General features: G+C 34.1%; 1 protein-coding gene across 1 annotated transcript; it reads left to right on the top strand.

The window, feature by feature from the left end:
- The first annotated feature begins 132 nt into the window (after positions 1 to 132).
- Positions 133 to 27,222, top strand: GCS2alpha (glucosidase 2 subunit alpha). The gene is made up of 20 exons (XM_068768203.1): positions 133 to 281; positions 368 to 599; positions 877 to 1,004; positions 1,499 to 1,724; positions 10,015 to 10,126; positions 13,019 to 13,163; positions 14,730 to 14,867; positions 15,414 to 15,522; positions 16,224 to 16,363; positions 17,354 to 17,541; positions 18,539 to 18,681; positions 19,036 to 19,133; positions 20,014 to 20,136; positions 21,305 to 21,470; positions 22,437 to 22,573; positions 22,955 to 23,067; positions 23,713 to 23,870; positions 24,878 to 24,991; positions 25,202 to 25,311; positions 26,055 to 27,222. Exons 2-20 carry the CDS (start codon positions 369 to 371, stop codon positions 26,266 to 26,268), a joined length of 2,793 nt encoding a protein of 930 aa, XP_068624304.1. The 5' UTR covers positions 133 to 281; position 368; the 3' UTR covers positions 26,269 to 27,222.
- Positions 27,223 to 27,378: the final 156 nt, after the last annotated feature.

Here is a 27,378-nt window from a genome sequence, read left to right as displayed (position 1 = left end):
ATGTGTATGTAACATTAAATATAAATCGTTTATGAATAATTTATTAATAAATTCATAATTTTTCCAATAAGAAATAAGGAAATTTTAACTTTATTACTAGCAACACATGCTTTTTTGTCAAAATCGCCTAACTAGATTTCTCCACGTAACGTAAGCGTGTGTTTTATCTATTTAATTGTCTCTAAGTAGAGATTTTAATTCATAGTTATTGAAATGTTTAGATAATTTAATTAATCTCTAATAAGTAGTAATTTTAAACGCTTAAGTGTTTCCATTATCAGGTATTTTATAAGAGACTCATGTATATAACTGTCATTGTTAACCGGTCTTTGTGTATGACATAGTACATTTCTGAGGTATTTTACAGAATGAAGACGCTAAGTCTTCCCATAATCTTCCTATTGGCCGTCGGTGTTTTGGGAGTAGATAGGAACAATTTCAAAACATGTGAACAATCTGGATTTTGTAAGCGACTTAGGCCATTTAAGCCAGAAAAATCACAATACACGCTTAATTTGGACACTGTCATAGTCCACGGAAATGTCTTATCGGCAGAGGTTACCACTGTCAAGACAGAGGCCGAGAAGAAAATAACTTTGGTATGAATTATTTTACTAGTTATTTACATAATTGTACTATTCCATTTGTATATTCTGATAAGACTTATTTTTATGAATATTTTTGTTCTATTTATTTTGTCTATGACAATAGTTTAATATAGTTATATTTTTCTATTTTGAGTGATTTAATGGATCATCTCTATAAATGTACATTATAATTTGATTTTCTATATTCCAATTAGTCTTGGGCTAGTTTTCAAGTTTTACATAAATTTGTTAATGAAGGTAATCTTCAATTTAGTTATATTTATTTCAGTGGCACTATGCCTTAAGGCTCTCTGCTTTAGTTGATGGCACATTCAGGATTGAACTGGATGAAGCTGAACCGCTTTATCCTAGGTATAGAACTCAGCTTGCATTGAATGGAGAACCCAAGGGTGACGGGTGAGTTTCTATCAGAGAAATTTTATTATTTTTAAGGAAAATGTAGAAATTAAAAGAAATTAAAATTAAGGAAAATATAGAAATATTTAAAATAATACTTTAAATATTTTATTTCTAAAATCCAACTAGTTGTGAGAAGAGTGCTACTGTTGTTGTGAATATCTATATTGTAAAGATGGAAGAAACTTGTGTTAGTCACATCAAAAAAAAGTTAAAACACTGGTTTAAGAATTCCTGGCATTGGATTTGAGACATTGGTCAGAAGAGTAAGACTTATGGCAAAGAAGAGCTTTGTTCAGATTAGTAGTCTTTATAGGACAATGCTCCATCATCTTAGTATTTGTGACATATAAAAATAACACTTTTAAATTTTGCTAAATATCTTGCTTTTGTTTGAAGCAACTTTACAATGGTAGCTCTATATAACATAATGATAGACTTTGTGATAATAAATTTAATGAAAAACTTGTTATTTACTCCTGAATGTGTTACAGATTAAAATTAATATCCAATGAGGATGGCAAATTGACACTATCCAATACTCAAGGTCACAAAGTTGTGGTCACTGTGGAACCGCTCAAGTTTGAGTTCCTTGACCAGAATGGAGATGTTGCAGTGGTGATAAACGAGAACTCACAACTGTTGGTTGAACCATTAAGAGTCAAAAGAGAAAAAGTAGATGATGAAGAGTTGGGAAATGCTGAGAGTGCTCTGGAAGTGGTAAGTAATAGATATTGATTAAGTTTATCATATCTGAATAAGTTGCTAGGTGTGCACAGATAAAATAAGTCATTGTGGGAGAGGTTCAGGGAGGCCTATTCCTTGCAGTGAGTGTTTAACAGCTGAAATGATGATGATGATACCTGAATAAATTGACAATAACTGCAGAAAGTGTTAAAACTTAATCCACTTTGTGTCCTTATACTAGAATGGTAAAAATATATCAACACTTTAAGCTGAGGGCCTTTTTTGGGAACCCCTTTTCCTCAGTCACTCTCTATTGTGTGCATGATCTAGAAGCTGCTAAACAAATATTTTGGAATGGCATCTTGCCTTCATAATGATTTTTTAATGTTGTAACGGCTAATATTTATGATAGTAACAGTGGGGTTGACATGGCCAAACAAAGTTTAAAACCCCAACCTAAACTTAAAAGTTATAAAAATAAAAGATTGGCCTAAGGGCCTGTAAATATTAAAAAATAATGAAAAAATAATTTTTATTCACTCAATTTTTATTATATTTTTACATTAACTTCGGAATGTTTTGTTCGGTAGTCACAATGATATAGGTCTCTCCCCATTTATAGCTAAGTCAGACTTTATTCTGACCAAAGCTAAGTCTAAGTTTTTTTTTTTATAAGATGCCATACATATCTACCCTAAAACAGTAGAGACTTTATACTATCTTATTTACAGTTTTTTTTCCTTTCTTAATTGTATTGTCTAAATTATTCATGCATGCCATTTATCAGTGTAATAGAAGTCATTTAGCATGATGGTATAGCTATGCTTAGTGTAAGTATTTTTTGGACTATTCCAACTACAGCATTATTTGACTATGCTTACAGTCCATAATTTTATTCTCACGCTAGCTTAGTCAGATTATAGCCTAGTCTGGATATAGCTTAATTTGTCTACAGCTTATACCTATAATTTTTTAGATTCACCCTTGTTTTATTCACATATAGCTTGGTCATATTATAATTTTCGACTTAATAAAAAAGCTGTTTTGCTGCAGTTTAGTCCAACCATAGCTTAGTCATATTGTAATTTGCAACTTTAGTTTGACTCTGCCATTAATTTATGTATAGCAATGAATTGAATTGATGTTTGTAACCTTTGTTGAATTAATGTAGGTAACCTAACGGCATTAGCATTCCGAAAACAAAGGCTATACACCAATACCTCGCTTTGCGTCGTTTCGTTTTGCGTTTTTTTCGAAGTTGAGTCGCTGCTTTATTAGTATTAATTTTCACTGTGCGTCGTAAGATTTTCGAGGTTGCGTTGTTTTGGGTTCGAGTCTTTAATTTTTTTTTAAGTTTTCTTTTTTTCTAAAAGATGGCAACACTTGTTTCTAATTGCGCCATGCCATCAAAACTCTGGGATTCCCTTTCCAACTAAAAATCAACGCAATTTTAATATAGTTTTATTTTCACTTTGTTTTGATAATTTGAGAGTTCAGTTTCAATTACGTAGTGTGTTGTGCTTTTTTAAAAAAGAATAACAAATTTATATGTTTCTTACATGTTGTTTCCGGTTACAAAAAAAGTAAATATTATTCCAATTTATTTATTGGCAGTTATATTATTTTTTTAATGTTTTCTTTGTTCAATTTTCTTTTTAAAAAGTAGTATTTTCGTGACCCTGGAACCTATCTTCGATCTTTACATGGTTTGCTATAGAAAATCTTAATTCACTTTGCGGCGTTTCAATTTGCGTCGTGTTTTTTTGGAACGTAACCACGACGCAAAGTGAGGTATTGGTGTACTCAAATTGGTATGTCAATCTCTTTATTTGTCTAATAACTTCACTAGCTATGGCTTAATTAAACTGGAACACAATACAGATACAGCACTCTGGTAGTAGATCTATATCATGGCAAGTGTAAGACATCCATCATTGGACATAAGCCTCCCCTTGTCATATAGATTTCCAATATGACAAGGAGGAAGTTCTTTGTATGTGTTAAATTAGCAGAACAAAAAGCGATATCTAAAAGATTATAATTGCATAAAAATTACATGGACATAGGCTCCTCATAGGTTTCCAATAAGGCCGGCTGGAAATGGGCTACATCCAGTGTCTTCCAACTATCTAAAGCTTGTCTTTCCACCTTGTGGGACATTCTATGATGCACTTGCCAGTCCAAGGTCTCCAATCTAGAACCCTAAGTCCCCAGCAGCAATCTGTTCTGTATGCTATGTAGTCTGCTCACTACCACTTTATTTTGTCAATCTGCGATGTTCAGTTATTTTTGTTAATTTAAGAAAATCCTTATTGCTGATTAGATTTTGTAAAGATATACTGAGCATAGACCTTCCCAAGGTTTGTTGAGCGACTGTGAGCTTATCAATGAATTCCTGTCGCAGATATGTGATGAACCTTAAAGGTGTTGTAGGCAAAACAAACCATAGATATGGCTCCAGTTATAGGCAATAAAAATCTAAAAATAAATAATCAATTGCCTTATTGATTTCCTGTATACTCTGTTTACAAACTACAATCTACTATAAAAAACAATTTGAAAAAATAAATTGCGAGGTATTGGTGCAACCTTCAATATGACATTATCTTTTCTGACCGATTGACACATAAACAGTCATATTTCAGTGTCAATGATCTTTAAGTTTATCTGGCTACGTGACTGATAATAATGTGTGTGACAATGGCACACTATGCGTATTAGAAACTTTACTTTTAAAGTTACGCCTTTGCGTAGCTTTTATAATTACCTGTAGTCTACTGAAACTGCCAATCCGTCGTAAACACTCGCGGCGGCGGGACTTACAATATTCCCCTCCCCTGCTGCGCTTTTCTAAGGCGCGGTACAGCGGTTTGGGTAGCACTTTATTTCTTAATATTACTTACGTATGATCATTTACAGTGACCACTTGTATACGTTAAGAATACAAGCAGAGACTAATTTTATAGAAACTAGAATCAGTTTTGAATTCCCCTATAAAGATATCCTTCAATTTAAAGTTACGAGGGTTCCGAACATTTCCTGGCCTGAAAGTCTATAATAATCCCAGATGGGTGTTTTTTATGGTCACTTTTACAGTCCCAAATACAGTAAAAAAGAAATTAATTCCAAAGGTTTTAATTTAATTCTTAAATTTATTAAAAGATAATTTAGATACACTATATGAAAGTGTATTTTTTTAAGTTATTTTTTAATATTCTTTATTGTACGCTAATAATAAGCAAAAAAAGTACAATGGGCGGTCTTATCACACAATGCAATCTCTTACTGACAACCATAGTATGGAAAAGGTAGCAGTATAAAAAATGGGCAGTTAACGTGAACAAAACAATCTGTAGTGATATACTATAAAAAGTTCTCCACAAAGAGTTATTAATTTTATGCTACACTATGACAAGTCTTTTATTAACGTTAATATTGGTTAATAAAACCATGATGTTCTATATAACAAAGCACAAGCTATATATATGTTGTCTCAAAAGATTGTTTATATTTAGGCACAGTGCTTTATTTGAGCATGAACTACACCTTAATTGTGTTTGGTCTATGCCTAACAAACCGCCTCTTTTAATTCAATTAGTGCATAAATTAAGGATAGAAATGTTAATTACTAGAAGTTGAAGATTAATATCGTAAAGCAGGTAACTGCTTTTTAACATTTACCAATATTATCTTGGTATATATTTGTTTGGACGGGTGTGAGTGTATGCATATATAGTAAAGTCTCACGAGATGTATTAGCCACTCCATTACTTAGTTTTAAATCTTTAATTTAAAATTTATTATTAAATTATTTTTATTATTTTATTCAAGAGTTATTATATTTTATTCATGAGTTATTAAATTATTCAAGAGTTTGTAGTTGATCTAAATGTTGGTTGATCTAAAACTTGGTTTGTTGACTCATTTACATAATTGTTATTATAACTTACACATGAAAAATTGTTGACTTTCATTTAAAAGAGCATCAGCAAGAATAAATTATTGTTCCGTGCCGGTGGAGAACTTACTAATTATTATATTAAAATAATCGACGATTCAAAAGCACATGTGTACCCGGCGATAAAAATTGCACATAGGTAGTAGTGTGGGACAGAGATAGTGCTCTACGAAATCGAAATTAGCCGACTGGCTCTTTCCAAAGGTCGATGTGCAATAATTATCGCCGGATACTGTAAATGCCTACTTGAATAAATTAAAATAGATTTTTTGAATTTTGAATTTCACATAGGAAAAAAATATTATTTATTATGATTTATTTGTAACTACGTGGGATTATATAATTAATATACCGAGTTAAATTAATGTATTACTAATGACTCTTACGTTTAATTGTAAATTAATTGTTGAGACATTGAGGTCAATGCTTCTCTTGAAACGGGATGGTTTAATAATAATATTTTCAAGTTTGTTTATTTGAACCAGATGGCTCAGTAGAGCCTGATGTTAAGCGAGTCTTTGTAAAACAATAGCACAGTAATAGCTTATATGCAACGCGAATTCTCGGATCGACATGTAAAACAGATACGTCTGTACGGATATAATTATTCAGCAATTTTGTCCCTATCAGGGATAAATGACTGAGAGAATAATTCATTTTTAGGCGCTCTGCAGCGAAAGGGTTAATTACATTTAAAACCGTTTTTCTGCTGTGTATAAGAGCACCATAAAAGAAATTCTTAAAAAAGGTGTAGTAGCTATGAAAATGACTTACCGCAACACAAAAAAGAAGAAAACTTTAAAATTTATTTAAAGTGGTTGATAGATACTGCACTAAAGAACCGGACAAGTGACGATATACGTACTCGAGACGTGGTCACTTAGAACAGGCTCCATAAGAATGTTCGAGGTCACCCAGAGAGCAATGCAGAGGGCTATGCTCATAGTTTTCCTGCGAGATCGAATCAGAAACAAAAGATCCGCAGAAGAACCAGGATATCCGACGCTCGAAGAATTACTTGTCTGAAGTGGCAGTGGGCGGAGAATATCGCTCGTGCAACCGATGGCCGTTAGCGTTTAAAGATTCTCGGGTGGTGATCATGAATAGGCGAAGGTAGGTCCGGCACGAGGTGGACCAACGACATAGTTAAGGTCGCTGGAAGAGGTAGCAATATTTAGGTTAAGGTGGTCGAAAGCCGATGGATGCAAGACGCTTTTAAATAGTCTTATTAGAAATCTATGAAGGAGGCCTATATCCAGCAGTGGGCGTCCTGAAGCTGAACTGATGATAATTAAAACAGTACATTGTAAACCATGCCACTGTTTTTCACTTCGCTGTAAATCATCTCACGAAGTATATGAGCATTACGTACAGGTAGACAAACGTCGTGTACCAAATATCACGTGTGCGTTATGTTAATCGCACCGTCTCTCATTCCATCTTTCACTTACTCCAGACAGTGGCTATAGTGTGCGTGCAAGTGCTAGTCACTTCCTGAAGTTTGTGAGCTTTGTGAACGACAGGACGGCGGAGGTATCTAAACTTCAAGTCGTCACGTCCCAAATATCTCGTGTGCGTCAGATCAAACGCACCGTCTTTCATTCCATCGTTCACTTCAAATTATGACAATAGTGTGCGTGCAAGTGCTAGTCACTTTTTGACGTTTGTGAGCGGAAGGACGGCGGAGGTATCTAAACTTCAAGTCGTCACGTCCCAAATATCTCGTGTGCGTCAGGTCAAACGCACCGTCTTTCATTCTATCGTTCATTTCAGATTATGACAATAGCGTACGTGCAAGTGCTAGTCACTTTCTGACGATCGTGAGCGGCAGGACGGCGGAGGCATCTAAACTTCAAGTCGTCAGGTCCCAAATATCTCGTGTGCGTCAGGTCAATCGCACCGTCTTTCATTCCATTGCTCACTTTCCTCAGATTATGACAGTAGTGTGCGTGCAACTGCTAGTCATTTCCTGACGTTTATGAGCGGCAGGACGGCGGAGGTATCTAAACTTCAAGTCGTCAGGTCCGAAATATCTCGTGTGTGTCAGTTCAGTCGCACCGTTTTTCATTCCATCGCTCACTTACTTCAACTTATGACAATAATGTGCGTGCAAGTGCTAGTCACTTTCTGATTGTGAGCGGCAGAACGGGGGTGGTATATAAACTTCAAGTCGACAAATCTCATATATCTCTTGTGCGTCATGTCAATCATACATCATACTTCGGGAGATAGACAAACATCAAATAGTAGTGTTCTCAAATTTCCCTTGTGCGTTATTTTCATCGTTATCAATCAAATTTTCTAATAATTCTGTAAAAAACTAAGTATTACTAAATAGGAAGGAAAAACGGTTTGTTATTGTCAATTAAGTTCTAAATGACTATTGAGAGGTTGTAAACAAAGGATATTCGTAATTAATTAACAAGGACTTTTGTTATCACAGGAGCTTGTATTTATTTCATAATTAAAATCTTGAGTATTGATACATTAAAGTACTGGAAATTAGTTTATATTATAACAGTGATAAAAAGTTTACGATATAGAAATTCTATTTGAGGTTACGGGTTCGACTGGGTGGTAGGATTTAGGTGTAAAAGTTTTAAACAAGTGAATCTACTAGGGTTGATAGTACATAATTATTCATTTTAATATGTATTAGGGGGACTGGAAAGTAATGTCGCTTTCTCAAGTTAAATTCACACGACTATATTTTTAACAAGTTTTTATTTTTAATCAACATATTCACCTGTGTTCTCAACAACCTTTTGCCATCTAGTATACAATTTTTTTAAATGACGTGCGGTAAAAATCAATCGTTCTGTAAGATATGTCGATATACCAGGCGAATAAGTTCTGTTAGTACAAAGTTCCCAGGAGAGATAGTATACAATAATTAATTTCAATATTTAGTCATTCGAATTTAAACCAAATAAATTGATAATAAATTAGTATATACATTGATCTCTTTAGAACTTTTACATCTATAACGAATCTAATTGAAACGTACTGAACTCTTCACTGTATCTCTGTTACTATAAGGTTCAGACTTGAATATTTTTATGAATTTGCAGTGTAGGAGTAGTCGTAGTACGGTAGCTTCTTGTGCTTCGGTAGTTCGTCGCTCTCTTCTTGTTCGTCGGTTGCTTCTTGATCTTCAGTTGCTTCTTCCTCCGTTGACCGCACCTCCGCTAGCCCTTATAATGAGCGCGGAGACTCTCAACAGCGCGATGCAGATTTTCGTTGCGTCTACTGTGGCGCCATCTGTCATGTATCTGTTTCACTGCCGCCGCCGCCATGCGATTGACGGTCACGTACTCTTACCAGCTTGGTGTTTGAGTGGCGCGCGATATGCCCGCCACAAGTAGCATTAAGATTGGCTTTAACAAAACTCCACCAACGAACTACTATCTATGTCTTTTAGATATTGAAAAGAACATTTTTCCATAGCATGTAATGTAACCAATGTACTACTGCGATCAAAAATGTGCAAATTTAATACTCGGGCATAAGGAAGGGTGGGGTTTTTTTCCCCAGGTTTGTAGGATTGTCTATGACAGTGTTTTCCAACCTTTTTGTACCATGTTCCTTAAAATTCTATTATCCTCCTATGTAACATGTCAATAATTTTTATATCAAAGCGAAGGTTAAACTTGTGCCGAGTTTATTTTAGAATTGCACGCATTTAGATTCTCTAGAGTCTAAAGCATCTAAAGTTTAGATACTTTTTATGCTTGAATTTACGTAAAAAGATTAGCTTTGCCCGTGACTTTGTCAGCGAGAATTAGTTTATTTCTTTTTCATGTAAGAAATTTTCTAAAATTAAAGTAGCCTAAGTTATTCCTTATTACATCAAAATCGGTTCAGCCATTTCAAAGAACAGACAGACAGACAAAAATTTAAAAAAATATATAATTCTGGTATATATAGCTTATAATTTTTTTATATGCATCTAGTAAAAAGCGATTATTTTAATATTACAAACAGACACTCCAATTTTATTTATAGATGACTTGATTTTGATGTTATCAGATGTTCAGATGCATTACTATATACTATACGTAAGAATAAAATTGTGTTGGATTTAGTCCTCGCTATTTTCCTCCCATTGTTGGTACAATCGACAGAAAAAATGTTAAGGATATTTTTTTCTCCGCCATTTCCTTTGCAACTTTAATAGTATCGCAGGGAAAAGTTTTTTTTTATTTCTACATTCTTCCAGCTTTTTTTAACACAGAAGAATGTGTTTATAATGCCATCTATACTCAGATGTAGGTGACACTGGTCCCACTAACATATTACCAAATTTATATATAAGTACTGTTTTCTATAACCGTTTTGGTAATTTTTTTTTAATTTTTCTTTCAGGAGGATGAAAGCGCCTGGGGCGAGAACTTCAAGTCGCACCACGACAGCAAACCACGCGGCAATGAGGCTGTCTCCCTTGACGTCTCGTTTCCGGACGCTGATCAAATCTATGGTGAGTTTATACAACGTTACATGCATTAGAGGGGTGTTGGAACCATAAAGTTAAATGCTGGGCAAAAGTACTTAGGGTGGCGGCCCCCTCAGTAGGTTCAAGGGAGATCTTCACCGACCAGACCCCTCTCCCTAACTAACCATATTTTAACTTAATAGAAAACCCATTTTTTTCGTGTTTTATATGAGATTCATTAGAAAAATACCTACCCTAACCTACCCCGCTATTGAGTTAAGCAATGGTTTCTGGCGGTTTTAGTACGCGTTTAAACATAAATATAAAAATCATTTATTCAAAATTGGAACTTTTTACAGAGCTACTACTGATTGTCAACTTTTTTCTTTTTTTTCTTGCACAATAACATACTTTTTAAAAAAGTACGATATAGCTTCAATGAAAGTAAAACAATCGAACGTCATTGTCAAGGATTTCTGTAATTTTAATATTAATTTATTGAATAATACTCGTTATCTATTGCGTTGTCGCACTAATGTATAGTAATCGATAATTATGTTAGTTTATGTAAATAAGTGCCACTTATATTAGTGTTGTTTTGATTAATGTTGTATAAGATATTTTCTATTTAAATATGATAACACTTATATATCTAAATTATTAACTGCGCAAATACAAACTAACACGATAAGAACTGTGCAAGAGTTTTCTCTTGTTTCACGCCTCATCTTCTGCTCTCATTTTTATATAAATATACTTATTAGTACATTTTGTTTGTCTATCCTAAACGTTATTGTTTAAGCATATACATTATATCGCACGCTGAGGCTGAAAGTGACACTATACTACTGTGATAAAATAGTAAGGTGAAATTGTCTTTGAAACTCCTGGGCAGGCAAAGCAGCCCAAGTCGAGTCGTAGAGACCTATGAGCATAGTCACTTTAAGGAGCATCTGCTGGTGTCATCTTAGAATTAGATGGCTTCCCAATAGGAGAACTTGAAGGCCTCCCTCGAGAGTTCTCATACTTTGCTATCTTAATAGCGCTCTGCCCCCTCGAACCTGCGGAATCTGCAAATACCATGTGGATAGTAGGGAGAGTCCAGTTCACAAAAATTTAATTTTACACGATACAAGTTTATAATCGATATTTGCTACCATTAATAAATATTATGAAGAAATCGCAGACAACGAGTCTGAAAGCCGCACGCGACACGTTCCTCGTGGTTAACCGACCTAGTACGCAGATTAAACAATGTTTGAGGCATACGTAATACGTAACTAGATTTTTTTGAGATCCATAATACGATTAAATTTACGCGAAACATTAATATCCTTTTATTTGAACTGTTAATAAAATAAAGAAACAAATTCTTTGGAATATATGAATTATCTTTTAATTTAAATGATAGATGCATTAAGTCAAAAAATAAAAAAGAAAACTAGAATATTAAATAAGAAAATAAATAATTATAAATAAAAGGCTCTTTCGTATATATTATATATACAAATTAATAGATCGCAGCGCAATTTGGCTAGCTCTGTGAATGTATTTACCAATTTTCATAATAATCGTTAAAATGGTTTTAGAGTTAAACAATTTCATGTATATGGTGATTGATCGTAGGTGTAAAAGTGATTGAATGTATTTCTCATTTACTGTTAATTAATATATGGTACAGTACCCGGCGATAAATATTGCACATCGACGTTTTGAAACAGACAATCGGTCAATTTCGGCTTCGTAGAGCGTTATCTCTGTCGTACGAAATACAACGACTGACAAAACGTCACATAGGTAGTGTGGGGCAGAGATAGTGCTCTACGAAGCCAAAATTAGCCGATGAGCTCTTTCCAAAGGTCGATGTGTAATATTTATTGTCGGGTACTATACACCCGATTCGATTATTAAGGTTTCAGGAATAATAAATATCTTATCGATAATACAAAAAGAAAAATTCGTATTATTATATACTATTTATAAATTTGTTATTATTTATTATCTGTCCATGTAAACTTACTGCAGTATTGCCAGAAGTTAATGGCCTATCGCATTACAGTGGCAAAAAATTATTAATTTATAATTAGTGTAAAATTAAAGGTTGATTGAAGTAGTTTAAAAGGCTTCACTCCAGTGGCGTAGCTATGGTATTTGGGGCCTGGGGCAGATTGGGGCTTGGTGCCCCCCCCCCCCCCCCCCCCAGAGAGTCTAAATAATTTCAAAATTCAGAACAAAATGTAGTTAATATATATATTTTTTGGTTCAAAGTAATAATAAAAATATATAAAATACCATTAGATCTTAATAAAATTTATTGGGAAAATTTAAAAACGAACATTTCTCGCTTTTTGGCCTGCAAAGTCATTAATCACATTTTCAAAATCAATAGTGTCGACTAGTTCATGTTCTATTGACATTATTGCAAGATTATTTAATCTATTTATCATTAACTAATCTTACAATAATGTAATAATTTATTATTTTGTCATTTAGGGCCCTTTTAAAAAACACTATGTGTTTTGTGAATGAAAAGGCTTAAACACTGTGTATATTATAATTTGTAACCGTTTTTTTTTTTTTTAATGTTCATATTATTTAACAACTTTTTTTGCATAAAAATAGTAAAATTCGATATTCTTTTTATGTTATTTACTTTAATTTATGGTTTTCATTTTTCTTTTAACATTTCATTATTCACCATTCGAAAAAAAATTCAAAAAAATTATTTTCAAGTTTGGTGCCCCCCCTACTTGTGGTGCCTGGTGCGGCCGCCCCGCTCGCCACCCCCTAGCTACGCCACTGCTTCACTCTTCTAAATCTTTTTCATTTATAAACAATTACCCTATACACTAACATTTTTAATATGTAGAGATAAGCTTTAAAAGTTTATTAAGAATACAGCAAATTATGGTTATACATACATGTGGTTACCTGCAGGTATCCCTGAACACACGGACAAGTTCTCCCTACGGACCACTACCTCTGGGGAACCCTACCGTCTGTACAACTTGGACGTGTTTGAATATGAACTCGACAGCAGGATGGCCATCTACGGTGCCGTGCCAGTGCTCTATGCCCACGGGTGAGTTGTCATATAAATAGAATAATTTAGTGAAATTCAATAAAGCGGCGCACTTACGAATGACCACCTGCATCTAGTGTAGTCTTCAGTAGTGTAATCTTTAAAAAAAAAAGGTTAGTCAAAATCAATGGTATTTTTCAGAATCGAAATACTAAGCGTGTTTAGAGTGATAGCCCAAGGTCTCATGTGTTCACTTTATAAAGGAAGAGATTTAGTTCAAACTTTCTCGTAACACTTAGAATTTAACAAAAAAATTATTTAGGGTTTTTTCGTTTTTGTTTTTATTATTATGTATTTGCATATTACAAGAAATTTTCTAAAATAAAAGTAGCCTGTGTTACTTTCCATTACATTAATTACCTACCACCAGTGGCGTACCTGGGGGGGGGGGCGGTGGGTGCGGTCCGCACCGGGCGGCACTTACCTTGGGGCGGCATTTTTTATATTTACTTATAGTTCAAATTTTTTTTCTTTCTTGAATAATAAATGATTATTATAAGTTTAATATTTGATTTATATAAATTATAATTAACTTTATGATTTCGAATATTATTCCTCGGTGTATATAAATGTATTTTAGTGTAAATTTTGGATTCTAATTCAAGAACAAGATAATAATTTTATTTTATTGTTTTGTAATTCGTTGAATTTGTAAAAGGATCTTTACGACTTTGTTCGGCAATTTTTCCTAACTAAAATTTTTTGATGTCTGTTTATAAATGTCATTTCTTTTGAAAAGCTTATATGATTACTTTGAAGTGATACATCAATTTTTTTTAAAATCAAAAACCACTATTTAATTGACATATAATAGAAGGATCGGCAAACTGGAGATCGCCCCGGGCGGCAAAAGTTCTAGGTACGCCACTGCCTACCACTGTGAGTCCCGTCAAAATCGGTTCAACCACGTCAGATTTGTCACAACAAACATACAGAGAAATTTAAAAGAAAATGTAAATTTGGTATATGTACATATATATTCACATGCATGTAGTTAAAAGTGGTTGTTTTAATATTACATTCGCAATTTAATTAATTTGACAATTGCACAATCAATTTACCAGGCACTCCAATTTTATTTATTTGTATAGATTAGGTGACAGAATTACATTTACTCATTATTTAATATTTCCAAGGGATTTTTTTGAATAAGACAATCCCAAAAGGCTTACTGGCATAAGTTATCAACTATTTTTTTAATTTTATAAGAAAATTAGTTGAATTTTTACCCAGCATAGGGTGTCTACCTACAAGCTGGACAGAGTGAGAGACCTTGTTAGAGTTGCCGGAAGAAACTGGTTGCAAGCAGCTTCTAAATAGTTTATCGACATTTACAGTGAGCATTTGTGTCCTGAAGAGAATGCCAGGAGATACCAATTTGATTTACATTATAAGCTACGAGGCTACCAAATGCGCCCTGATCTGAGAAGAACCAGCAAACTCAGACGCCATGGGTAGCACATATGATCCAATATCTAATAAACACCTACCATTTCACATTATAGTATCATTGAATTAATTTCATCACTCTCTACGTTACGCCAATAATAATATCTTTATTTACAGGTCTAAACGTACAACCGGTGTGTTCTGGCACAACTCTGCAGAAACCTGGGTGGACGTGGTCAACTACGCTGACGGCACCGTGGTCTCTTCCCTGGTCAACTTGGTGACCGGCGGACCCAAGAGACGCGTGGATGCCAGGTTAGTTTTAGTGGGAACATACGCTAAACCTCCTCAATATATAATTATCGTTCATAGGGATTTTTGGAATATATTGTTTATATGATGTGTCCAAGGGTTCCTTACAAAATTGCAGAGCTTAGCATAAAAGATTACTTGGTTCTAAGTATTTTATCACAGAATATATAGGTGCGATCTTCAAGGGGCCTATGTCATGCATTGGGTATCTTTCAGTTGAAACAATGACGATGATGATCATTTGGACCTGTTTTTTGCTACACACAAATTCTGTTTGCTGGTGTAATATTTACAGCTTCAATGCTGAGCTCTGAAGGTGTTCAATGTAGAAGTCCTCAGTTTATTTATTTAACCAGAATGAAATCCCACTAGACTGTCAGTCACAAGTATCTATTTAGGTATTGGCATGATTAAGGTAAAAAACGTCACCTGTCAATCGCAGATAATATATTTGGACCAGACTATAAACGCCATCGATTATTTCAAATAGTAACTTCAGCCAGCTTTCAATTATTTATATGAAATATTTTTGTTCCTTTACTTTGGCAGATTTATGAGTGAATCCGGCGTAGTAGACTTGTTCGTGCTGATGGGCAACAGGCCGGCCGATGTATTCAGGCAATACACCACTCTGACTGGTGTCGCTCCGTTACCGCCTGTAAGTATTTATATACCATAAAATTACCTTATCTGTTAGTGTTGCCATCATTTCATGTACCCAAAATACTTGGTTTATTATGTTGACAGTACAAAATCATCAATGATTTCGCATTGAAAGGGTGTTGTAACCATTATGTATATAGTAATGGGCAGGCCACATAGCGACTAGGATAGTTGACCACTGGAGCCTTAAGTTTCTGATTAAGAGGCCACGGAAGGTGGACAGACGACGTTAAGAAAGTCGATCTTAAAGTACCTGAATGCAGGCTGTTTCAGTAGACATATGGCTGAAATGCTTATGTATGTATAATAAGAAACATTTCTTGGTTATTAAAACAAATTCAATTGTCGCTAATAAGTTGAATGTGTAATTTTGAATACAATGGCTAATTATAAAGGTTTTGATTGTTTACCATACAAAGAAATTGTAATTAATATTGTAAACACACTGCATTTTTATGTGAACGGACCTTTAGTATATTGTAGTGTAAATGTATGACTATTACTTACACAGAAAACATATAACTGTTTTTTTTTTTTTTAATTTTCAAGAAATACTTTTTGTACATTTTAAAGTTACACTTTTCACACCTAATAGATTCCACAACAATACGGTATAAATAATGCCGATAAAACTTGTAACTAAACAAAATTAGGTCATATCTCTATGTACTAAGTGTCAAAATTATTTGTTTCCAGAAATTCTCGCTGGCTTACCATCAGTCGCGCTGGAACTACGTGGACGAGGCGGACGTGCGCAGCGTGGACGAGAACTTCGATGCCCACGATATCCCCGCCGACGTCATTTGGCTGGACATTGAGTACACCGACAGGAAGAAGTGAGTTTTTATATTTATCGTGGTTTTAATAGCTTTTGTTGAATTGTCAGCAATCCAACTGAACAAGGCAATTGACTATTAGTGCTATCTGTGGGCACTGTTGTATAAGGAGATGAGCAGAAGAATTTAGATAACGGTGGTAATTCAAAGGAAAGTGGTAGTGGGTGGGTGTGCCCCACTGTCACTTCAGACTTCTCCGTTCGTTCAACTGACGGTCGTCGGTAAAGTGGTCTAAAGGTTCTCGAGTATTCACCACTAGCTGGTAGATGCGATGCCGGTAGGCTCCCCGCTAGCTGTAACAACGACAAATTCAAGGTCGGCCATAGGGAAGTCGCTGGACGCGGGTAGAACGAGGCCTGGTATCGCGACAAACTTTGGGGGAGGTCTATGCTTTGCTGTGAGTGCCTAACGGCTTACACGATGATGATCAGCGCTGTCCCACATAACATCGTTACCACAAATTATATGTATATATATATATATATATATTGTTATTGGACGACGGGGGTAATTATAGGGAACACTTACATTGATGTTCTCATTTAATATCTTATAAAGGAATATTAGTATCGAAATTATCTTTGTGGAACTTCATAGAATTTGATTAATGTATGGTACTCCCTATCCAAAAATAATGGTTGTAGAAATAAGCGATGATAATATGAAGTAAAAATGTTTTCTGAATTCGGATTACTGTGATAAAATTTGCTTTTGTTTACTATCGGTCTATACAAACTTTACTTTAAGAAGTTATTAGCCTGTCACAGTCCAAAATTAAAAGTAAATCAATGTAAAATTTATGAGAATGATCGCTTTATATAGGTTAAAAGGTTTAAAGGTTTTGCTGATTAATGAGATGTATAATCACCTCTTTGAAACTTTTACATCTATAACCAATCACCCTGTATGTTAGTATTCATTATTACAATGCTTTTTACAAGGGTTAAGTTTAATAGTTGTTAGATTATACATTTAATTTCTCTCGCAAAGGTACTTCACATGGGACTCTGAGAAGTTCCGTCATCCAGGCGAGATGGTGGCCAACCTCACTGCTAAAGGCAGACGTCTCGTAGTGATCATCGATCCGCACATAAAGAGAGAGGCAGGCTACTTCGTCCACGAAGACGCCATGGAGCAGGGACTTTACGTGAAAGACAAAGATGGCAATGTTTATGAAGGTAATTTGTTTATTATTTTAACGACTAGACTATTTATACTTATTGGAGAGTATAATGTAAGAAAATCAAAAATCATCATCATCAGAATCTCAAAAATCTCTTCATATTAACTACATCACAGGTTAAATTAATTAAAAAAGAAAAATATTAGCGTATTAAAAGGAGAAAATAAAAAACAAAACTTATTTATTCATAATTTTAATACTATAATTTTCCAGAGCATTCAAAGTGCAAGCCACTACATCGGCAATATTGTTCATGATTTAAGACTTCACATAGGCCATTCTATATCTACAACTACAACTGTACTTTGCATAATCAAAAAAACTATTCTGCTTGCATATTTTGTTAAAAGAAATTTCATTATGTATTTTACATTATTACAGTAATTACTTAAAGGACAGTGCTACTTTATATACTGTTGTATAAAAAGCCCTTTCAGTGCTTTTTCCATTTCTTTTATTATTTACTTTTCACAGATATTTGCAGAAGTTCTTCCTCTTATTGTTGTTTGAACGTCGTTTTCAAAATGTTAAGCACTTTTATATTGAGCGAAGAAATTTCTAGAAAGTTGGTTACCTTTTATGAATTGACCAATCACAGAATGGCATTCGTAACGCCAAGTGGCAGTCGATCTTAATCCTTTACGTGTCTCCTAGCTTGTGTTAAATACTAGTACATGCAATGCATAGTTGACAATGAGAAGTTTTGAGATGACATGACTGTTGTCTGTTAAAATATGAGTAAAGATTGGATTTGGATACATGTTTAATAAAATGGGAAGTATTTCAAACATAAGGCCGCCTAAGAAAAGAGTTTTTGGAATTTTACCCACAAAGGGGGTTGAGGGAAAGTATATTAAGTTCACAAAGTGGTCAGACAGCTCTTTATACATAAAAAAATACTATTATAAACTACAATCGAATAGATTTAAATCAATAGTAAGTGTCAATAATGCAATGCAGTTTAAGTTTTGCATGTTAATATTCCATTAAAGGATGGTGTTGGCCGGGCTCGTCATCATATCTGGACTTCTTCAACCCTGCCGCCACCAAGTACTATGCGGAGAGATACCGCTTTGAAAACTTCCCCGGTACCAGCAAAGATGTGCACATATGGAATGATATGAATGAACCTAGCGTAAGTATACTTTTTTATACTGAATTGTTGGATCTCAAATATATTTTTGTAATACAAAATTCTGCGCAACATTTTATGCACTTTTTGCTTACACTTGACATAATTTGTCTAATGAGATATTCATTACATTGTATGTACAGTCGCTTTAGCCTATTTACGCCCATATAGGCATAGATCTAATATATAATAATCGCCACGCTTAGCAGGTGGGTTGGCGATCGTATTGCTGTATTATGGTATGCAGAGAATGCTACCGACTATTCTCTGCAAACTGAGCAGTGGCAATTCCTTATCAGCAGTCTCAGTCTCCTACCACTGCTTGTGTTCACCAAATTCATCACCATATTTTCGTAGGTATTCAATGGTCCAGAGATCACAATGCCAAAGGACTGCAGACACTACAAATCCCCGCAAGATGGTCAAGATGGTATCGCCTCCTATTGGGAACACAGGTAAATTTTCTAAGAGCCTAGTTACTAGAGTTACACATATTTTTCGCCTTTCTCTCATCAATATAGTGCTTTAAAATTAATTGTGATAAAATGGTGGTACATGCTAAATTGAAACAATTAATAAATCCAAATTTCTCATTAAAATCTTCAGGTATATTCATTTTTCGGTTCTTATTTGGTCTGTTATTAGTTTACATAAAAATTTTGAAATTTCCTTATTTGTTTTTTTTTAAATAAAGTTTTGTAAATTATTAAAAAGTGTTACATTAAGTGCAGCCCGCCGAAAAATATAAAATTAAAATTGGCCTGTTGATTAAAAAGATTGCTTACCCCTGTTTTACACTGTTAAAAAACAATCAAAAGTCTTGGTTACATAATCTGCTTTAATTACCTGTCTTTAAAAAACAGATTTGCATTACTATGCACTGTATTTGCAAATCTTTTTAATAATGTTTCATACAAATTCATTGATCAATTTTTTATACAAGGATATTTTTTTACCTTTTTGGTATCTATGAGGATTAAAACTAAAAATGACGACCAGTTTTCAAAGGTTAATTTAATTTTTATTTTCATCTCAAACTATAAGTTAATAAAAAAAAGAACTTTTGTCATCATAACAATTTCAAAAAACACAGCATACCTTGGGGAATACGTGTTCATCTCGGGCTATTTTTATATTAATTATGTAATTTTATATTCTAACATATAGTCCGGTTGAATGTCTTTCGCTTGTTCTGTTGTTTTACTATCCAAACGGGTGGTAAACTCATTCTCAAGAGTGTATATATAAGAGTATGGAATTTTCAATGTGGCAATCAGTAATGTGGGTATGATTATAAGGATATAGCAATTCAGTGTTATTATTTTTTTTTATTAGGCACGTGCACAATGAATATGGGCTGTGGCAAATTCGTGCGACGCATCAAGGCTTACAGGAGCGAGTTGACCAGAAGTACAGGCCGTTCATACTGACCCGCTCCACATTTGCCGGCACACAGAGGTGGGTTGAAAGAATTCATCGTAAGGTCTAGATTTCCAATAAAACCGGTTGGATGTAACTCGCGTCCAGTGTTTTTTGACGACCTTATAAAGGTCATCCAACACTGACCTCCTTGAGGAGATTATTATTATTAACATATTTCACTATGTTAATAATATATATTCGCTTCATATATGTAGTAGTATTGTGAATAAAAGGCGACAAATGCTGAATAAGTCTTTGATAAAGGTTAAGGATTTGAACTTGAAGAGTTACAATTTCCGGCCTCTGGCTTTCCAAAGAAGCCAAAAATGCTTATCGAAAATTCTTTTAAAACTTTGCTTGATTGATCTTCAATAATAATATAAATATTTAATAATAAATTATGGGAATATTGTAGGATATTTTATTTTTGGTTGCTAATTTTTGACTTATTTACTTTGGAATTTAAGCCAATTACTTAATAATAGTTTTATAAATTAGTTTAATTTTTTTTTGACAAGTAAGTTATAAATTCTAACTTTGTTATCACTGTATGTCTGAACATAATGTTTGTAAATAACAGTCTGAAATAGAATGTGTAACCGAACGGTTATTTATTTATTTGGAAAGGCACACCAGAAGCATTGTACAAGAAAGCATTCAATAATTCTCTACTTAAGGTGTGTACATATATTATATTTTATCTATTATGGTGTACATCAAAAAGATCTGAAAAGCATGTATTAACCATATATAATTAGAAATAATATCAAATAGCAAACATATCAATTGTGTGAAAAATAACATGAATAATTATAATCATCCTAAATTCATTCTTCGTTGGATATACGCCAGACAGACTTCTACTTTCTTTATTCATTCACTTCCTTTAATTATATCTTCCCTTCTTTATAAAACTATTTTCCTAAAGAATGACAATAAAAGTTTTAATTAGATATTTTTATAACCTGTGGTAATAATTAATAATCTAATCACTTTTTATAATGGTAAATGTACATCACAATAGTGAAACAGTTATTTTGTTTACTATATTTGTAAAGCTTACAGCTAGATTAAAAAAATAAAAAAAGAATGTCGATATGTGAAGGACATTTAAAAGAGTACAAAAGTAAGGCTCTGTATGTTGACCTATTTGCTTATTTATAACAATCTTGTATACATCAGAGAAATGTTTCACAATTACCAGGTATGCAGCGGTGTGGACTGGGGACAATGCAGCGGAATGGGGATTCTTGCAAGCCTCTGTACCCATGTGCCTCTCCCTCGCGGCCGCTGGTATCAGCTTCTGCGGCTCGGATGTTGGAGGATTCTTCAAATATCCAGAGGCTGAGCTCATGACTAGATGGTATCAGGTAAGGACTGTAGGGATGTTTATATTCTAGGAGATAGGCCGTTGAGTAAAAGTTGGCCAAACATTTAAGAAACACTGTATTTAATATTGCTAGTCAATTGTTGTTAATCGATTTGTTTCTTGATTCTCTTCTGGCTTGTTCCTGCGCTTGTTTTTTCTTCGCTTTTCTTGCTTCATTTGGCTTCTTTATTTTGCCGCTATTTATCTATACATTTTGCATAGTACAACTAGTGAGTGAGTGAACCCGTACAGGTCTGCATGTGGTAGGTACTGTGCGAGCGAGACAGCGCTAGGGATTAATATTTGAAGTACTATTGGTTGATTGGGCGATTCCAATAATGTAATATTTTACGTGAAATTTCACTTTTCTGAACCCTTCCTCCCCTCGACACTTCCCTGTAAATATTACGTCACAAAAACGACGCCTCGACGTATGTGTTACACAAAAATAGGGTCCACATTTAGTAAGCCTTGATATCCTTGATATCTGTCAGCTTTCTAATAGTAAACAACTAAAATGTTGGCTTGACTTCACCTACCTGTATAGGCAGATAATATTTTAAGAAGCTCAGCAACAGCTACTCTATGTGGAAAATATTGAATAGTGTGTATATTTGTTTATACAGTCCACCGGGGTCCGGGAACCTCTGGGCTAAACTAATATTCTGACTGATGTTTGTTAAAGATATTTTTTATATATGAATATATAGTTTTAATACTTATTCTATCTCGCACGAAGACCAATCCAAAAACAGTCATCAATATTGGTATTTGTTGCACGACTACCACTGCATGTGCGGAAGTGGCTAAATATTGGTCCTTTTCTTACTTAGGATGGACTTCCGCAAGGTAACGCCTGATTCCATTAAATATTAACACACTGACTTTGTTTTTATCTAAAAGATGTATAGATGGTCTAAAAAAAATTATAAGACACTGAACAAACAATCAATCTGTTTGTCCACAGGCGGGTGCGTATCAGGCGTTCTTCCGCGCGCATTCGCACATTGAGACCAAGCGCCGCGAGCCCTGGCTGTACGAGCCCGCCACCACCGCGCTGCTGCGGGACGCTGTCCGCAGGAGATACGCCCTGCTCGACTTCTGGTAATAACACTTACCAACTATCTACGAATATTCTTAGGGACTCTATACACATTCCCGAGAATAATATTATAAAGGATTCTGATGGTCTAGCATGGTAAATGTAATAAAAAAATTATTAATCCCATGGCTAAGATGAAACCTTAAGTGAAAAATATTACTATAGGGTTATTTATTACGATGCAGGATGCTACCAACTGGTCCTATTGGAAATATGTAGGGCAAGCCAGTGGTAGTGTACAGCAGTGGACAATCTATGACTAAAACAGTAAAGAGGTTTATTCATTCCTTCTCTCAGTATTTGTATACTAATTCGAAGTTAATTTCGTCAGTATTTTCTAAGCTTTATATTCTTCTTATTTAACTTGTGCAACTTTATCACAGGTATACACTATTCTACGAGCACACTTTAGATGGCACCCCAGTGACGAGACCTTACTTCCAGGAGTATCCGAATGAAGAGGAAACATACACTATCGATGATCAATATTTGTTGGGTTAGTTATGTCAATTGTATTTAAATTGTGAAGCATTGAAAAAGAAATTTACTTCAAAGTCTGAATATGAAGGTCTTTGACCAGTGTGTGTTCCTAATGATGACATGTGGATCGGTGGTCACTCATGTCCAGCTGTGTATGTCCTAAAATCTGAAATGAAAATTTTGATGATTCAGTAACATTTGATTTTTAAGTAATCACAGTATAACTTACTGTTTAATTTTTTATTTCATGTAGTGTTTACTTTTAGACACACCTGTTTTCCTTTCTAATGTGTATATTAATAATAATACAAGTAATATCTCTAGGTAATTCGGGAAAATACATGGCACTCTTTTAGAAATTCATTAAAAGGATGACCAATATCTGGCGGTATTTAAGGCCACCTGGAGGGATGGTAGAGATTGCTGTTCTTGTGCATTTGTTTTGAGAACGTTGCAAATGTATTAAACATGAAAGAATTATACATTAAATTGCAATTATTAATCAATGCAACAATAATTGTAGTAAATAACTGTTCCTTCACCATTAACCCTAACATTATTAAATAAATAAGGTCAAAGATGCTACATGTACTTTATTTATAGTTTGTGCAATTTAGTAGCTTAGAGAAGCAAATACAAATATGTATGATCTTGTATCCAGGAGATAAGTTGCTGGTCCGCCCCGTGTTGGAAGCGGGAGTGAAGAGTGTGAATGTCTACCTCCCGGGTCGTGACACCAACACGCTGTGGTATGACGTGGATTCCTACCAGGCGCACAAAGCCAACGGGTACTTCAGCCAGGAAGTCAATATCGCCAAGGTATGGTAAACACTAACAATGTTTTATTTCCGTCTTAATATAATCAAAATATTTTAATTTAGCTTCAAATTAATCTTATGAATTTAATTGAAAGTTTACTCTGATACTTGTAATTTGTATGATTACATATCATAATGATGATTAAGAACCCTATACACATTCCCGAAAAGTATAATGTAACATGTTACACTCAGGAACTCTCTAACGTGTAAGACATACTGTGCTCAGTATAGATACAAGAAAAAACAACTCGATGTAATAATAATTAATAAGACAAAAATAAAATTGTTTTATTCAAAATTGGATCTTTTAACATGAGTAGTCACGAGTGATCGACGACTTTTTTTAAACCCATTTTATTTTTGACTACTCTGCTTTGCAAGGTGTTATAGTTGTGAAAAAGAAACAGGAAGAAATTCAACGACACATCTTTTAAAAAAGTTTAACAATATTTATTTATGTATGTGTGTTTTCCGTCAGATACAGCCTCAATTAAAACTAGCCAAGTCACTTCATTGCCAAGTATTCTTGTCATTGAAATAATTGTTTATTGAATAATATGCCTTTTACACCAACTTAATTTTTAAAAAAAGGTTTTTAAATTTTATTAAAAAATCTGATTACTTTTATTACAAAAGAGTTAGAGATTTTTTTTATTTATTAACCAATCTAACCTTACGAAATGATATTAAGTTTATAGTTATTGCGGTCAACATTGTATTACAGTACCCGGCGATAAATATTGCACATCGACTTTTGGAAAGAGACAATCGGTTAATTTCGGCTTCGTAGAGCGTTATCTCTGTCCCACACTACCTATGTGACGTTTCGTCAGTCGCGCCGTATCACCATGTATTGTAGCTAATGGAATCAATTAAGTAGCCGATCTGCGAACTCTGAGTTGGCTGGAACAGCCATACAAGGTTAACAGCATCGATTTGAAACAGAAATTTTTCAATGAACTTACATAATCGAATATGTTTATTTATAAACTGCGTTATTTGCAGGTGCCGGTGTACCAGCGCGGTGGTAGCATAGTACCACGACGCGAGCGCGTGCGTCGTTCTTCCATGCTCATGGCCAACGATCCCTTCACTCTCGTTGTGGCGCTAGACGCGAACGTAAGTCACGCTTAACTACCCTATCTTAAAATAAATAAAATTAACAAATTGCCAATGACATTTTTTTTTGTTATAAAAAAATACTGTGTTTTTAAGCCCAAGCCGAAACTGGCAGCTGCACGATGGGCACCGCCCACTGTCACTACACATCTATAATTATAATAGTAAATATAATTATGAGTAAAGTGAATATAAACAACTAATTTACAGAACACTGCGCGTGGTTCTCTATACATCGACGACGGGGAGACCTACGAGTACATGAACAACAAGTACATCTACGCCAAGATCGTCTACGAGCCCACACAGATTACTTACACGTGAGTATATTTTAATTCAATTGTTAACTAGGTGTCTTTAGTTATGCAGGATGATTGGTAATAAGTGTAAAGGCTTTGAAAGGATGAATGTATAGTTCATTTGCGGACCATTAATAAATAATTTCAGTTTTCAAAATTCGGATGACTACATATTAAAATAAATTATTGTTTATTATCTGTCCTTGCAGACTTTGTACAGCTAAAAGTAATTTTCCTATTGCATTCTAATAGAAGAAACAAATTAACGTAACATATCTTGTTGACTTTTTTAAATTTAGTAACATTATTTGTGCACCAAAATTTAAAATCTAATTTAAAGAATAGTGACAGGATATGATAAAATCAACAAATGAAAATAAACTCGTTGCGCCTGAGTCGCCTTTAAAAAGTAAACAAGATCTTTAAGGTTCTGAGTGTATGCATTTATAATAAAGTTTCATAAAATATCTTAGAACTTCCTAAAATTAAAAAGTACATAATTAAATAAACCCTACTTTAGAATTCAAGAGTTTTTAGTTGTTCCAAATGTGTAACTTGGTTTGTAGACTTGTATACATGAATGATAATATAATGATATCAAAAAATATTAAATTTATTAAAAAACTAATTGAGATTTTGGACGGCTCATCTCAGCGGTTTAGCATTCTAAGTCAGTTTTAAGTTACTATTTATAATGTTAATTGACAATACAAAAGTGCATGTATGTGCCTGCATGAATATAGAGATACATTGAATTTGTATAGGCTGGTCGATCCGAGTGCGCAGTACTCAACGCGGGCCTGGGTGGAGAGGATCGTGATTGCCGGTATTAAGACTCCGCCGAAGACAGCACGCTTGGTGCAAGGCGAACGCAACGCAGCCTTGCAGATGACCCTGCACCGCGGCAACGACGTCCTGGTCATAAGGAAGCCCGGCGCCAGTGTTGCCAGGAACTGGGTCATTCAGTTTACTAATTAAGTAATTTTTTGTACTGACACAAGTGGACGGAATAGACGGATCTTACAAATTTTTCTACAGTCGTTTTATAATACAGATACTATTTCACGTTTCAACCGACAATACTCAAGACCTCTATTCTGTCCACTGTTTGTATTATTTGTGACTGTCCTTTAGTACTGATAACAATATATAATGATTTCTTTACAGGAATAATGCAATTTTATATCATTTTTAATGAAAATCCCCAAGTAATGTTGCCATGTGTATCTTTAGTAAAATCATAAAGGCAAATTTGAAAAGATAAGATACTGTGTATATGTCATTGTCGATATAAAAAATGTTTAGAATTTTTAATCGTGTACTAATAAATTTGTCGTTATGAAACTACCGGATTCGTCAAATAATTGATTTGGTAACACTTATTTTTGTATAATTACCAATCATACATGGCAACACAGAATCAGTGTTATAAGACGCGTGGTTTATTACTAAGCGGTATGAATACGTCGTAAGCAACTTTATTATACATAGAGTTCAATTTTAATTAAAGTTTAATGTATTCTAAAGAAATAATCACATTGATGTCCTTACCTTTGTGGCTTCAACTCTCTGGTTTCTTTTGGTTTGATATTTCTTATTTATTACGTAAAACTGAAAGATTACTTTTAATTTATGAAACTTGATATTTTCAAATTCCATCTGTACAAGAAACATCAGTTATAGTAATAAATAGAAAGCGTTGGACTTGTGCACAATGTTTGATTGTAATTATTTCATAGGAACACAGAATGTTGGAGCTCTAGGCGCGGAGTGACCGTTTATCGTCCCCACAGACAAACATACAAAATTTAGTTTATAATTAATTGCATTCGATACCTGGGACTTTAAACGGCCACCATTCGCCTATTCAGACATAACCGGTGTATGAACTTTATCATATCTTGTGATAATAAAATAGATTTTTAATATTCACACCATTTTTATTTTATCGCCCTTTTAATACAAACGGCAACACTGATAGTCGCCCCGCTAAGTTTTAACAATATTCAAATATACTAACAAGTACAGTAAACCGACTAGCATTAACACAGGCGACATAAACAATTGTCTTAATATAATCTATATTTA

Source organism: Battus philenor, unplaced genomic scaffold (genome assembly GCF_028537555.1).
Source record: "Battus philenor isolate CCGP_79_NKW_IND1 unplaced genomic scaffold, ilBatPhil1.0.hap1 SCAF_25, whole genome shotgun sequence".
Lineage (NCBI taxonomy): Eukaryota > Metazoa > Arthropoda > Insecta > Lepidoptera > Papilionidae > Battus > Battus philenor.
Note: the sequence above shows the minus strand (reverse complement) of the source record. Positions and strands in the feature narration are given on the sequence as shown.